The sequence below is a fragment of the Chanos chanos genome, chromosome 8, assembly GCF_902362185.1.
Source record: "Chanos chanos chromosome 8, fChaCha1.1, whole genome shotgun sequence".
Lineage (NCBI taxonomy): Eukaryota > Metazoa > Chordata > Actinopteri > Gonorynchiformes > Chanidae > Chanos > Chanos chanos.
In genome coordinates, this window is record NC_044502.1 from 12,276,839 (window position 1) to 12,290,920 (window position 14,082).

Below are 14,082 nucleotides of genomic sequence, written 5' to 3' on the forward strand. Positions count from 1 at the left end.
CACCGAAAGCAAACATTCTAATTTGGAACACAGCAATCTCTTGTACATGAGACAAAATGGATCACAGTGAATTCAGTAAACTCTGAAATGATGTAAACATTCTGCGGGAGAACAGCGTCATGGTATTGGATGTCAGAGAAATAAAGTTCCAACAATGATTCCCAGTTTCTTTGAGAATTCCTGTATCAGAATCTTTGAGATATATATACATATATATATATATACACACACATATATGTGTGTGTGTGTGTGTGTGAAGACATGTAAACAATGACTAACATGCATTTTACAGCAATGGGATGTGCATGATTTGTTTTAATAATATCATTTTCATTTTTAACTTTGACATGAAAAAACAAAAAACCAAAAATGGTCTGATCTTACTATAATACTGTCAGCATATGTCTATGTTTTTGATTAAAGGACTTAGCGGTGTGAAACAATTACAGTTATTTACAAATAACATTTTTACAACACTAGCTGTGTTTTCTATCACAGCACAAGAGAGGTGCTGTGATACTGTCTGCCATGCTTTTAAACGTTTATGTATCTAGTCAAGTTTGTAAAAAACCGCAGTTTTGCAAACAAACATTACTACCTGCATGAATGCACTTTTGTGGTCAAAGAGCTACATAATTATCCTATTAATAAACATCATCACAGGTCCTATAACAACAGTTTTAATAAAGTTCTCTGTTTTAATGGACAGTTTTTTTAATGAAGTACTCTAACTTCCAGTTGTCAACATTAACGAGCAAAAAAAAAAATGTTTATAACATTCATTCATTTTCTAAGCCGCTTATTCTAATTAGGGTCGTGGGGGGTGCTGGAGACTATCCCAGCGCTCATTGGGCAAAAGGCGGGAAAACGCCCTGGACAGGTCGCCAGTCCAACGCAGATGTTTATAACAACATTTTCAAAAATAGAAAATGCATCGTAAACCATACGTTATTCACCTCTCTGAGGATTTTTTTTATTGATGTTTCCCACAAAGGAATTGAGCGTAGATCATAGATTTCTCATCACAGATGGAAAATTAAAAAAACACACAGGGAGACAAAACAGGGTAGCAGTGTCAGTTAGACAGCACAATCCGATTCCGCCACTGGAGCTCATCAATTCTATCGATTCTACATTGGAGACAGGTGGTGTTTTCACTCTTCTGCCACGGAGGTCTTTTTCTGAGACAGGACGAGGTCTTTGACCTGGTTGGTAAGGCTGTGGAGCTCCTTCTGAATGGTCTCCCTCTCCTCTTTCTCCTGATTCTCCTCCTCCTCTCCTTGCTCCTGCTTCTTGCCCTGGTTCTGACCCACAAGCTGTTTGACCACCAGACTCTGGTAGTGAGACAGCAGCTTGTGTTGATCCTGCAAACAACAGCCATAAATATAAATCCAACAGAACTTTCCAGAACTTTCTGCAAATGGTGATGTAATACATAGGAAAGTTTGTTCACTATGGCAGCATCTCTTTTGTAGTTAAAAGTACAGCTAACAAGCAGCTAAAATACAAGTGAAGATAATAATGTGCTTATAAATTATTGTGTTGATTATGTCAACAAGTTGACTGTTCCAGAGTTGATTGCTACACAATGACGAAATGTAAACAGCTTTGCTGGCATTTTTTAAGGTATCATTTTACAGTAGGCTATAAAAGTCATCACGGCTATCATTCTGCAAGCTCTGTATACCTGGTATCTAACATGCTCTTCAGTCTGTGTGTATGTGTGTGTGTGTGTGTCTTGTACCTCTGAGATCTTGCTTTGCTGGCATTTTTTAAGGTATCATTTTACGGAAGGCTATAAAAGTCTTCATGGCTATCATTCTGCAAGCTCTGTATACCTGGTATCTAACATGCTCTTCAGTCTGTGTGTATGTGTGTGTATGTGTGTGTATGTGTGTGCGTGCGTGTGTCTTGTACCTCTGAGATCTTGCCCACGAGCGTGCCTATGATCTGGGGCACACAGCGGCCGGGGGCGTGGAGCATGCAGTGGGTGGTGGCCTGGAAGAGCAGCACACTGGTCAGGTGGAGAACCATGGCTGGATCCTCAGTCATCTTCAGCTGCTCCATCAGGGCCTGTCTGTGCACGAACAGAGCCTGCCTGGAAACACAGCCACACAAGTCCACATTACAGTACAGTCATTTCATATACAGTCCTCTGTAAACAATGCCAGTTACTGCTAAACTGTGCTGTCGTAGAGGGAAAAAACAATAGTCATTTTTCATTTATACCAGTGAAAATAGCAGGCTACCAAACACCTCCGGCCTCATACCCACTTTGAGCTCCTGATTCATATTCAGTGACTCATCCACTCGTGCATTTACATTAAGTATTTTTTTTCACCCACTGACTGCCTAGCCTGAAAGGTGATCCTAGCTTTTGCAAAGCCAGTCAAGTCTACCACATCTTTACAATTCAGTGATTGATTATATGAGACTAGTTCAACTACTGATCCAGGTACAGCTTTACAGATTTCTCCATCTCTAACCTGTGTAGAGAACACTGCTCTCCTAGCTGCCCTCTTACAACATATGGTCCTGATCTACTACACCTTCTAATATGTCCAGCCTCCAGTGTGTGCGTGAGTGTGTGTGTTTGTAGCTAAAGTCTGTATGTCCTGGAGGAAGACATCCCTGACTCCAGGGCTCTATGTTCTTCTCATACATTATTGTATCTGGTGTTTCTGATCTTCCCACACAAAGCTGAGAAACTGGCTCACTCCTAACTGATGTGGTCTGACCTGGGGTGTATTTATCATAGAATGGAGTGATAAAAAAAAAAAAAAAAAAAAGGACTACTGTATAATAGATTCTTCTGGAATGACGTAACAAACAGCTAATGCCTTGAAAATGGCTTATGCATAATTAACTGAACACTGATTGTCTCCGCTGAGTGTTTGAAAGCCTGAAATGGTGGCAATCTTAACCTCTCTCGTTTCTTATCTCCTCTCTTCAGCATGAGTCCACATTCTTCTACGGACATCTCCAAATTGGTCAAAAATTCTTCAATGCTCTGGAAAACAAACAAACCAAAAAAAAAACCCCATAATATTTTTTACGAGGCCCATCACACAATTCTCACTCACTCATCTCCTTTTCAAAACCGTTTTGTCCCAATTACGGTCGAGTGCCCATCCCAGCACTCATATGGTGAAAGGCGGGGAAACACCCTGGACAGGTGGCCAGTGCGTTGAAGGGCGCACACACACGGACAAACACACTCAACACCCACATTCATACCTAGGGGCAATTTAGTGTCTCCAGTTTGCTTGACCTTGCATGTCTTTGGACTGTGGGAGGAAACCGGAGCTCCCAGAGGAAACCCACACAGACACATACAAACTCCACACATGCAAACTCCACACAGAAAGGACCAAGGACCTTCTTGCCGTGAGGCAACAGCGCTACTCACTGCGCCACCATGCTGCCCTCATTCAGTTCTCAATGATGCAATTCTCTGGCATTACACTCCCACTGACTGATGTTACAATATATGATACCAATTGTCCCACAACAGAAAACAACCAAATAGAAATGTACATTTCCCATTAATCTGATTTATAATGATACATACCTTTCCATTCAAAGTATTATGAAGTTTCATGAGTGGACTCTTGATCTCATCAGGTAACTTGCCCAGGATCTTTACTCTGACCTGAACAAGAGCAGAAAGGCTCAAATGAGGGGTTGTGAGAAGCTTTACGTTTCTGTTTAGTGATGGGAAACAGTAAAAGGTGTTCGAGTTCAGGTTTGCGTGAAGCTTTAGTTTTAGGTTTCTGTTTAGTGATGGGAAACAGTAAAAGGTTTTAGAGGTCAAGTTTGTGTGAGGCTTTAGCTTTAGGTTTCTGTTTAGTGATGGGAAACAGTAAAAGGTGTTCGAGTTCAGGTTTGCGTGAAGCTTTAGCTTTAGGTTTCTGTTTAGTGATGGGAAACAGTAAAAGGTTTTAGAGGTCAAGTTTGTGTGAGGCTTTAGCTTTAGGTTTCTGTTTAGTGATGGGAAACAGTAAAAGGTGCTTGATTTCAGATTTGTGTGGAGCTTTGGGTTTCTGTTTAGCGTTGGCAAGCGGCAAAAGGTGCTGACCTCGTTGGTGATGGTGCTGGGGTCCTCTACAGCCATCATGTGCTCAGCTGCCACAAAGTTCACGAAGATATTCATCACGTCCGTGCAAACCGTCCTCAACACGTGCTTGGCAATGTTCACCTGCGTTTCATCTGATGCATCAAATAAACAATATATTCCGGGGTTGCATAGGAGAATACGCTTGGGGGCAGGAAAAAGAGCACGCACAACAACATATTTCACAGAGCACGTCTCATTACTCATAGTTACTGTTTTATGGATGTGGAATAACTTTCCGTCAGTCGTAGGAGAGCAGCAGGAGTGTAAGAAAACTGGAGTAGGAAAAACTGACTATATAGCAGATGTAACATACTCTTTAGTGTATAGCAGGAATGACCTGTGCGAGGTCAAAAATGCCCCATAAGAGCCGCTCTTCTGGATGAGAATCCGAGTGTGTGAAAGGCTATTGGCACCAAAGTATTTATTATGCATCCTTGGTACATTTGACATCCTGCACCCTCACATGTGATCAAACAAAAGAATTCATCAAAGTTTTATGGCCACTAACGGCTATTTTGGGGGTATTTTTATGTTAAGGTCATTTCGGCAATACACGCTGTTACTGTTGACAAGCATCAGCAATAAAACAGCGTGTAAAAAAAACTAAAGCATGTTTTACACACAGCAGATCTGTGAGGACAGTGATTATTCAAAAGGCTGCGTACCTGAAAAGAGCTTTGTTCCCTTTTCAAAGAGTCGGATGTTGTTGTACAGGTTAGTCATCTCCTCCTGAAGATCCTTAGCGTTCCGCTTCCTGCTGGCGCCAGATCCGGACGACATGGAAGACATAAAGGTTGTCCGGACTACTTCCTGGTACGTTTTTGTCAAAGGCCTGTCAAACAGGACGGAACCACATTAGAAAAGTACACAACCTCAGTGTATATGTGCATTTTTGATAGATGTCAGTTAGCCCCATGTTTTAAGTATGAACAGGGTTCCTACAGCAAGTTAGATTTAAGAGTTTAAGACTTTTTTAATGCCACCTGGAATGAAATTTAAGACCAACTTTACAACAGCTAAAATATTTGCATAGGCTCTAAACAGGTCTGACAAAAACTTGTACAACAAAATCTTTCTTTTCCCCCGTGTGCAGTCAGATTCTCATTCCCATCTTAATGGCTTGATACCATCCGGTAAAGATAACCTCCCTCTCATTGATAAAAGCAGCGGAAATGGACCAATTTATCACCGTCGCATTTGAGATCAGGTCAGTAGTATCAGTTCATACAGGCTGTGGCTATAGTTAATGTACGAAAAATACTTGAAACACAAATCATGAATTTGATGCATCATATTATGCAAATAACGATTTGATCATATTGGTAATACCTGAATAATTTAGAATGTGAAATGTGTATCTTGTCCTCTAAAGGAAACAGATATTCATTTCAACATGGCTGTACCAATGCGTCCCTTTAATATAAAGTTTGTTGTTAATGGTTGTTGCCTGGTACCGGTTTCAGTCATGCTGCAAAATCTTGGTTGAATAGTCAATTTTCAATGAATTTGCACTTCCCCAAATGATGTCGTCGCTAGCTAGCAGACAGTGCATCTGCTCTGAGCATCCAGGCCACAAACAAAATGTGTGTGTTGTTCGTTCCGCTATCCTGATCTGCGTGGTGTTAATGCAAGAGGCATTCGGTAAAGCATTTAAAAAATAGATGTTACCAATTATTTTGAGATTTTAAATCACAACGTCAGAAAAAACAATTAATAAAATCCTGCTTCCCATGTCTTAGCATTGTTAAGACTTTTGAAAGACTGATTTAAGACCTTTTAATACTAATTAAAGCCTTATTTTTAAATGAATGAATTCAATGGCTTTTAAGACTTTTTAAGGATCCGCGGGAACCATGATGAAATACTATGGTATTTTAGTTGTTGCGAGGCTTCTCCCAGCGTCACGTTATGAAAGGAGAGCAAGCGACTCCTACCGCACTAACTCCTCTGCAAGCTCCAGCAACATCTCCTCGGAGCAGTCGCAAACCTTCTCCTCCAACGCTGCCATTATCTCCTCCACGGACAAAAAGGGCACCTCCGCCTGTTTGTTACGACCTACAGGTAAAACAAACAAACCAGCAAACGAACAAACAAAGATGATTCAGACGTGCGGCCACCCCGGCGGGTCAAATTCAACGCGCGTTTTAAGTCGGCGGTTTTTCCCGGCGTGGGGGGGGGGGGTCGGGTCATACTTTGCGGAGCGGATCCCGCTTCGTCGTCGCTGTCCTCCTCTCTCCTGCCCTTTTTCTTGGTCTTTCGGATCCTGATCTCCCTGGCGTTGCCTCCTCCGCCTCCCTTCACGCTCCCGCTGCCCTCTGAGCCACACACAAACATGAACGCATCGCATGAGAGCAGGTCTCGCATATATTAACCCGCATTACAGAGGGTCACAAACTCAGACTGCATAAACCAACAACACAGTAATATCTAATTGGGTATGGATTTTTCCCACCGTATTCCAATAGTATATGGGCGTATCCAAACGAATGTAAAAAGTCAAGCACACACGAAAAAAAAAGCTCCCATCGAGACAGTAGTTATGTGCGTATGCTGTTACCACGGAAATAGGTATACAAATGAAGTGTATCTACAAAAATAAACTATACAAAATGTACCGTGATTCAGATATCAAGGCAGAAGCCATTTTCTAAGTCGAAAACGAGGCCCTTGGGAGCGAGAGCGTGTCTGTAAAAATCACCTGAGGCCTTTTTCCGCCGTTCTTCCCTCTTGTCCTTTTTAGAGGAGCCCGTGTTTTCAGCCAGCGCGGACGTCTGCTTCACATCCTCCTCCGTTATCAGGAACACGGGGTTGTTCTTCACCTCCTGTAGGAGAGAAGGCTTTTCTCAATATTTCATATTTCTGAATCTTTAATGTACACCACAAGCAGCCGTTCCTTTCCTTTCATTCTGCACTGGGTCAGGATTCATTCGCGCTGACCGCTAATGTCATTACCGCATATGGCAAAGTCTGATCACTGTCTGGCTTTATAATGCTGGTGTTTTTCCAGCAACGTCAAATGAATTTAGACGCCAATGCTTCCCACCGCTCAGGGTGACAAAATAGTGTAGCTGATTAAAACAGCCCCTGCGTTTCCTGACTGCTGTCTGCAAGGCTACGGCCATGCGAAGTTCCAGGATGTGATCGTACTGTTCTCGACTATTCTCCCTTCGCGTCTCTGATCGCTAAGACGCGATCAAAGACGCGAAGGGGTCGTGAACACGCGCCCCGCAGCTCCGTCATTGGTAAAGCTCACCTTCTCTGCCTTCTTCTGCATGGTCTCATCGAACAGACTCAGACAGCTGCTGATGAACTTCTCGCTGATCACCACCGTGCCCCCCAGCAGCCGCGCAGACGACTGCACGTTGGTGGTTCTCATCACCTGGTTAATCAGGATTCCAACGTCCTCACCGGACAGACAGCTGGGTAGAATCGGCTACACGTGCCACAAGAATGGCAGCAAAAAATGTTAGTCAAGGAAAAACCAACACACAAATAAAAAAAGAAATCAGTTCTATGAATAAACATAATATTAAGACAAAAACGTGTCCCAGCAGGGGTGTGAAATGTAAGCAGTCAACATGTATCCATACTGCTACAGTTGAATGAGCCAAAGTAAATGTAAATTCTAGAAGCAGTTAGACACGTATGTTTTTTTACCTGTACGTCAGTCCATGTGGCTGAGTTCACTGCCTCCTCTACAGAGGCTTCCACCTGGTCCACTATGGTCTGTCCCACACACGCAGCTTTGAGAAAGAGCAGTTTACTGGACTTGTACCGCTTCTTAATGTAAGCCACTGGATCGGGGATACCCAGTCTGGTCAAAGCTTCAAACTCTGAAAGAGAAGCAATGCAAAAAAGGACCAGTTATGTACAAAATATTATATTATACATGGGAAATGAAAACAAATCATTAAAAAGCACGCAAAACTCTCACTATTATTATATTTGTCTTATTTGTTATAATAAAATCAGGGCTGATTTAACATACCATATTTACGAGACACAAAGGTTACTGTTCATTAAGGAGATGTGTGGAGAACACTGAGGGGTGGGATACCTAAATATCCATTTTGCTTGAGGAAGGAGTCCACCCATGTGTTTTGTGTTTTGGAGTAGATGTCAGGGATGTAGACAGCTTTGTCTTGCCTGCCCCCCACAACCGTGCCTTTAAGACGCCCGCTGTTTACTAGCTCCTCTAACACGGCTACAGAGAAACGGCAGATGGCGAAAGCAAAGGTACAGTGAGAGAGAGAGAGAGAGAGAGAGAGAGAGAGAGAGGGGGATGTGTTACACAAAGCCAAACCCCATCGCTCTCTAAAAAATACCTCAGCCAATCAGGTGACCAGACAGTGCACTAATATCACTCTGTTAAAAAAAAAAAAAAAAAAAAAAAACTTTTTAAAATATCCAGCTGCTCCTTTTGTTTTTATACTATATCAAATAAATCGAAATCATCCAGTCTTGCGACGAAGAGTCAGTTAAACAAATGACTTACAGTACAGAAGATGTTCTTGAAAGCCGTAGAGAGTTATCAACTGACTGATGGGTGTTGGCCTGCAAACAAGAAACAGACAGCGCATCTTTCAATGAAGATTACACAAGTACAACAAGCAAGGCACCTGTGCAGAGGGACAGATTAATACGCTACACACCTGGTTATAGCGCTAAAGAGTCCACATATCCGTGCTCTGTGTCTGTTAATATAGGCCTGTGTGAAGAGCATGCCTCTGTTGTACTGGTCCACCTGCCCTTGGATTATTCGGCCCAGCCTCTGGGAAAACTCCTACCAGACCAGGAATAATGTTAATGTCATGCAGCATTTGCTGGGTTGTTTAAAGGGGAAAAAAAAAAAAAAAATAACAAAGCAGTAATTAAACAAGTCACGGATGGTGACCAGGCAACCGCAGCAATATAAAAATCGACATGTGTTTTTAATGCAACATCGTATCCAGGTGACTGAGAGCCCATGAAGCAATTTTGCGTTTCAGAGGAAATGTTCTTCTTATTTAGAGAGAAGAATCAAGACCAAGCCTGTAATTTAACTGCTGTTACAGTCACAACTACATAAAAGGAGTGATTGTTAATTATCCACATAAATGACAGTTACTGGGTACCTCAGCTAAAAAAAATTAATACAATTAAAAATGTTTATGCAGTGTAACTGTTCACGGGGCATTTTACTCACCTCAGTTAAGAAATCTCCAGGAAGGTCATAAGTTTTACATAGTTCTGCAATACTAATCTGGCCAGCTTCCTGCAGTTTGTCATTCACCTCCTCAGCAAGCCGGTCCAGGTAGTTTCTTTAGTGTCAAACAAACAATAACCAAGAATGAGAGGATTCTTCTCTTTTAAATAGCATTTTGTTAGTTTTCACCATGTAAATATATCAACACATTTGCCAAGTATAATACATCCATAAAGGACAGAAAGCAGCCATCAATCAGGCAGGACCTAAATAAGTAAATGAATAAAAGTAACAATCATTTAGGGAGATTACAGACACAAGTCTTTAAAGGACAGCATAATAAACAAGATGTACTCACTCATCAATCAGCTGTCCAAGAATGAACTGGATGCTTCTGTCTGTCCTTGCTATGTCCACGGCTTGAGTTTCCACATGGGTCAAATCAACATTAATGATCTAAACAGAGTCAGTAGGATCACAAAATGAAAATCAATCACATTTGATTAATGACTTCAAGAAAAAGATAATGTCGTAGAACTTTGTTATATCTGAGTGAACGCTTACAGTATTAATTTTAATAAGTTTCAGTTTGAGAGGAGAGGTGGTGGGAGGGGGGTGTGGTTAAAGGCTTAGTTTAAAATAAATGAGATTTAAAATATAAACGTCAAAACAATTTCTCAACACACTCACTTTCTGGAGATCCACAATGTTGATCCGCCCTTTAAAGACAAGATGTTCCAGTCATTAAACTGCACTACGACAATATTAGTTTATTTCAATATTTGACAACTATAGTCTTTCCTTCTTATATTTCACCAACACATCTGACCAATGCAACTAAATACAAATGTTATGAAGTTATCACCTCATGTGCAATTTATTCCTGCGAGTCCACCACCGTTCAGCACTCAACTAACAGGTGGGTTCTACACTGGAACATAAACTAGCTAAGATGACAATGAGAGTGGAGATTTGACAGACCTCCGTGCAAATACAGCTCATCTCGGATCTCTCTGCCGATCTGAGCCGGAGTGATGTACTCCTTTCCGTCCAGAGTATGCACCACATCGAGCTTCTTGTCTTCCACAAGCTTGGAAACAATTTCGATACAATTTCTTTCAGACAACCTGAGTGCAGTTGTTGAGGGACAAAGAGAAGCGTCATAAGCGAGTTAATTAACCATTCTCACAAGTTCCCTTTCAATGTTTGTGAACTAAAAATCGTCAAAGGTGACCTAAAAGCCTGAAAATTGAACGAATGCAAAATAATATTAGGAGGTTTAATGTCGAAATGTTGCGTTATGCACAAAAATCACGAGTATGTGACTTAGCTCGCTGAAATGACAAGATGTAGTTGAACTAGCTATGAGCTAGTGTTAGCTATGCCACTTGATTGTTTTAAGTGCAGGCCTTGTGTAACACTAGACAACTCCTAACTTCTTACAAATAAAATTTACACTCCCGTACACTACTTTCACTGGTCTGGTGAACCACGAAACTTTAACTAATAAATAATATTAGGATAGTCAACAATTAGCCTAGCATTCCTACCTCTGCACAGTTTCTGCAAACTGGGCTCTTTGAAAGTCTGCTGCCAGGCGCCGAATTTCTTCCCAGTCGGCTGCCATCTCCTTATTTGACTTAAAATGCCAACCAGTTATTTAACTGACACCTGCGAAGAGTGACTAAAACGGAAAAGAACAAGTCGTTCGCAGGTTTAAACACCAGTAGTGCGTCTTCCAGATGTACTGACAGCAAACATGTCTATTAGCTGGCTAAGTTAGCAAGCAGACCCACGTCAGCCTAGTGAAATAATACGGAACGTAGTACGGTCCAAACAGCGTTTTTCTGTGTATGTTCGCTCAGTACTCTTAAAGCGTATCGCACATGACTGCACAAATCCGTCTCCAGTTCAAAAATTTCCTAATGGCAAAGAATGAAAGAATCCTAATAGCCATCAGTGATAAAAAACAGCAACTTTTATTTAAAACTATCATTGGACAATGATAAAAAAAGCAACTTTTATTTAAAACTATCATTGGACAGTGCCACAAAGGAGGCAAAATGAAAATAACTGGAAGAGACAGCACATGAATTACAAAATACGTGAATTACAAGATATTACCTCGTGTGCATCTGGTTTGTTATGTTGGATGATGTAGCGTAAAAGATTTCTGTAATTCCATAGAAGTACCATTTTACGTTTTCTTCACTATTTACCCATCCTTTTAGAGTGTTTAAAATCAGAGAGGAAAAAAAGATTACCCTGGACTGAATGACGACTGCTAGATTCATTTCATGTTACTCCAGCACAGCATAATAGCTTGCCGTGTCATTTCTTTTGAATGCTCTGAAACCATTTTAAATTTCTCTATGGTGTTCTCAAAAACTGAATGAATTTGATCAAAGTACTGACAGAATGTTTCTAATTCATGAATTACAACAGAATACAATATGTATTCTCTGTCATATACCATACACATCTACAGTGGCTGTAAAACACGACAGTGTATTGTTTACACATGAACACAACAGGTAAGTATGATCTTCAATACTCATACCTAAGAGAATAATTATATTCAACAAACAATTTCTGTTGCTTTTGAACTTAAACCACATTATACTTAAATGGTGATACTTAGCTATTGAAGATAAAGTCACAAACAATGGTGCACAATGGCATTATCAATTTATCACAGAACAACAAACTGGAGTTGCGATAGTTCAGTTAAATAGTTTTTTTTCCCCTTGTTTATTTTAGGCAGTGAACCCTGGGCTACAGGTGTAAAACATTGATGTGTCTCATCGTGTTCATATTCTAATACTTCTTCAGGACATCATGAGCTCTCAGGATTTTTAAATGACTGATTTAATCCCAGAACCAAGTGTCCAGAGTATTACAAGCTTTGTATTCCTTATGGTTTTGAATATATTCACAAGCCCGACAGGTATGTTCAGTCCAAAAGTCTGACAATTTTACTTTGAAGTGCCTCCGCCAGTCAAAGTATTGCATGTAGATGTCATCACTTTTATTGAGGAACAAGAGGTGATCGGCCAACTCTTTGGGGGAAAGGAAGTCATCCACGTGGATAAACGCATCACCAGGCACAAAGTTCTCATAGTTCTGTCTGGATGGGCCCAGAGCGATTGGCACAGAACCAACAGATAATGGGTTGTACAACTTTTCAGTGATGTAATCTTCATGAATCGAGTTCTCAAAGGACAGGTAGAATTTGCAACTTGATATTGTGGGAAAGAAGTCCTTATCAGAAATGTACTCCCCAAACGCTTGACCGTAGGTGTGTATCTCAACATATTTGCACAGTTCGTAATAGTATTTCACTCTTGCATGGTCAGGATTCCAGTTGCTCACTATCCAGCAGACGAGTTTAGTCTTGCTTGGCAATACAAAGTTGTCCTCTTCCTGTGTGGGTAGAAGTGTCCCATAAGGCACCTGGATGTCAGCATCCTGGCGGTAGTTCAATGTCAAATTGAATAGCTTTTCGATACCTGGGATTTTAGGAGAGTGAGAAGGCGACTCTAAGTTCATCCATATCCATTTCTGAGAGGACGGACGATACAAGGGTGGCAGGTTAGATAAATCTCTGCTTATATCTCTGTGGTGGATGACAACACCGCTCGACTCGTTGTACAAATTTCGGTCTGCCGTCAAGTAGCATCCATTGATGTTGCACTTGTCCAGACTGAAGGTCTGACCAAATGGCCAGAGCCAAATTAAAACAATGGTTTTGTTCTGTTCTTTTTTGATATGAGCAAAATTCTTAACCTTGAGAGGAGACGTTGCAGACTCAATGGGACCAGACAACCAAATGTTATCTGGTTTCAAGTACATAAAAACTATGGTAACAAAGCAGCCCAGTATTAAGATGGAGATCACTACCAGGCGCAGGATTCCGTTAAAAGATACTGATGTCATACTTTGAGCTGTGGAAGAAAGAGTGAAAAATGTTCATTAGAAAAAGCAGACTCCAACCAGGATACACACAGAAGCCTAAACTGTGAATTCAAAGTCAGTGTAATATAAAATATATATCAGCTGAGAGTAGAGAAGAGCAGCGGTGTACTGGCCATCGGGCATACCGGGACAAAACCCCGGTGGGCCACTGCTTCGGTGGGCTGGTGGACCGTCAAAAAATCCATAACGTTCTTACCTGTCCTGTCTGTCTCTTTACCAAACCTCTCTGTGTGCCTGTCCCCCGCGGCGAGCATGAGAGCGTGCTGCGTGCGTGTTCCGCGACTGGGCTCACTGGCCAATCTCAGCCAAGTTAGTTAACGCGCGTTACTATTCTAGACTAATGCAAAAGTAGCGCGCAGCAGTAAGATGGCCAATGAGAGCCATGGACATGAAAATGTCAAAATGAAAAGAAGGGGCCAAAAAAATGAGAGATAAAAGGAGGCAGGCATTAGAGGCACGGGTTTCCAATTGTAAAAAAAAAAATCGACATGGTTAGGCATAAGCATCCTCAAGTGGCCAGACACGCTCTTTTTGAGGAGCAGACTGAAGCGGTAAGATGGACATTAAACTATAGGCTAGGCTATGTGTTCAGTTAAAACTGCTGTAATTTGTGGTTAAAAAATGAACACACAGTGTTGCTACCAAATTCTAAGGCTGCAAAATGTGCTGACAGGTATCTACTACCTCCTTGGTCTGGCCTACAAATTTCTGCTTACTCAGTATCACTCATAGTCGTCTGTGAACATACAGTGCATTTTCAATGTTCAAGTTCAATAAAAACAGGTTCAGAAGCAAACTGTCACAA

The 14,082-nt window shown here is 41.3% G+C and overlaps 2 protein-coding genes across 2 annotated transcripts; both read right to left on the reverse strand.

The window, feature by feature from the left end:
• Positions 1-930: 930 nt before the first annotated feature.
• ufl1 (UFM1-specific ligase 1) lies at positions 931-11,062 on the reverse strand. Its single transcript, XM_030782709.1, has 19 exons — positions 10,853-11,062; positions 10,284-10,429; positions 9,993-10,021; positions 9,661-9,758; positions 9,303-9,417; positions 8,770-8,900; positions 8,613-8,671; positions 8,175-8,321; positions 7,775-7,950; positions 7,371-7,550; positions 6,816-6,939; positions 6,310-6,432; positions 6,052-6,172; positions 4,783-4,949; positions 4,079-4,209; positions 3,572-3,652; positions 2,925-3,010; positions 1,918-2,098; positions 931-1,364 (listed from the first exon to the last, which is right to left on the reverse strand). The coding sequence occupies exons 1-19, from the start codon at positions 10,927-10,929 to the stop codon at positions 1,155-1,157; spliced, it is 2,382 nt and encodes a 793-aa protein (XP_030638569.1). The 5' UTR covers positions 10,930-11,062; the 3' UTR covers positions 931-1,154.
• Positions 11,063-12,170: 1,108 nt separating this feature from the next.
• Positions 12,171-13,238, reverse strand: LOC115818666 (alpha-(1,3)-fucosyltransferase 9-like). The gene has a single exon (XM_030782099.1). The coding sequence runs from the start codon at positions 13,236-13,238 to the stop codon at positions 12,171-12,173; it is 1,068 nt and encodes a 355-aa protein (XP_030637959.1).
• Positions 13,239-14,082: the final 844 nt, after the last annotated feature.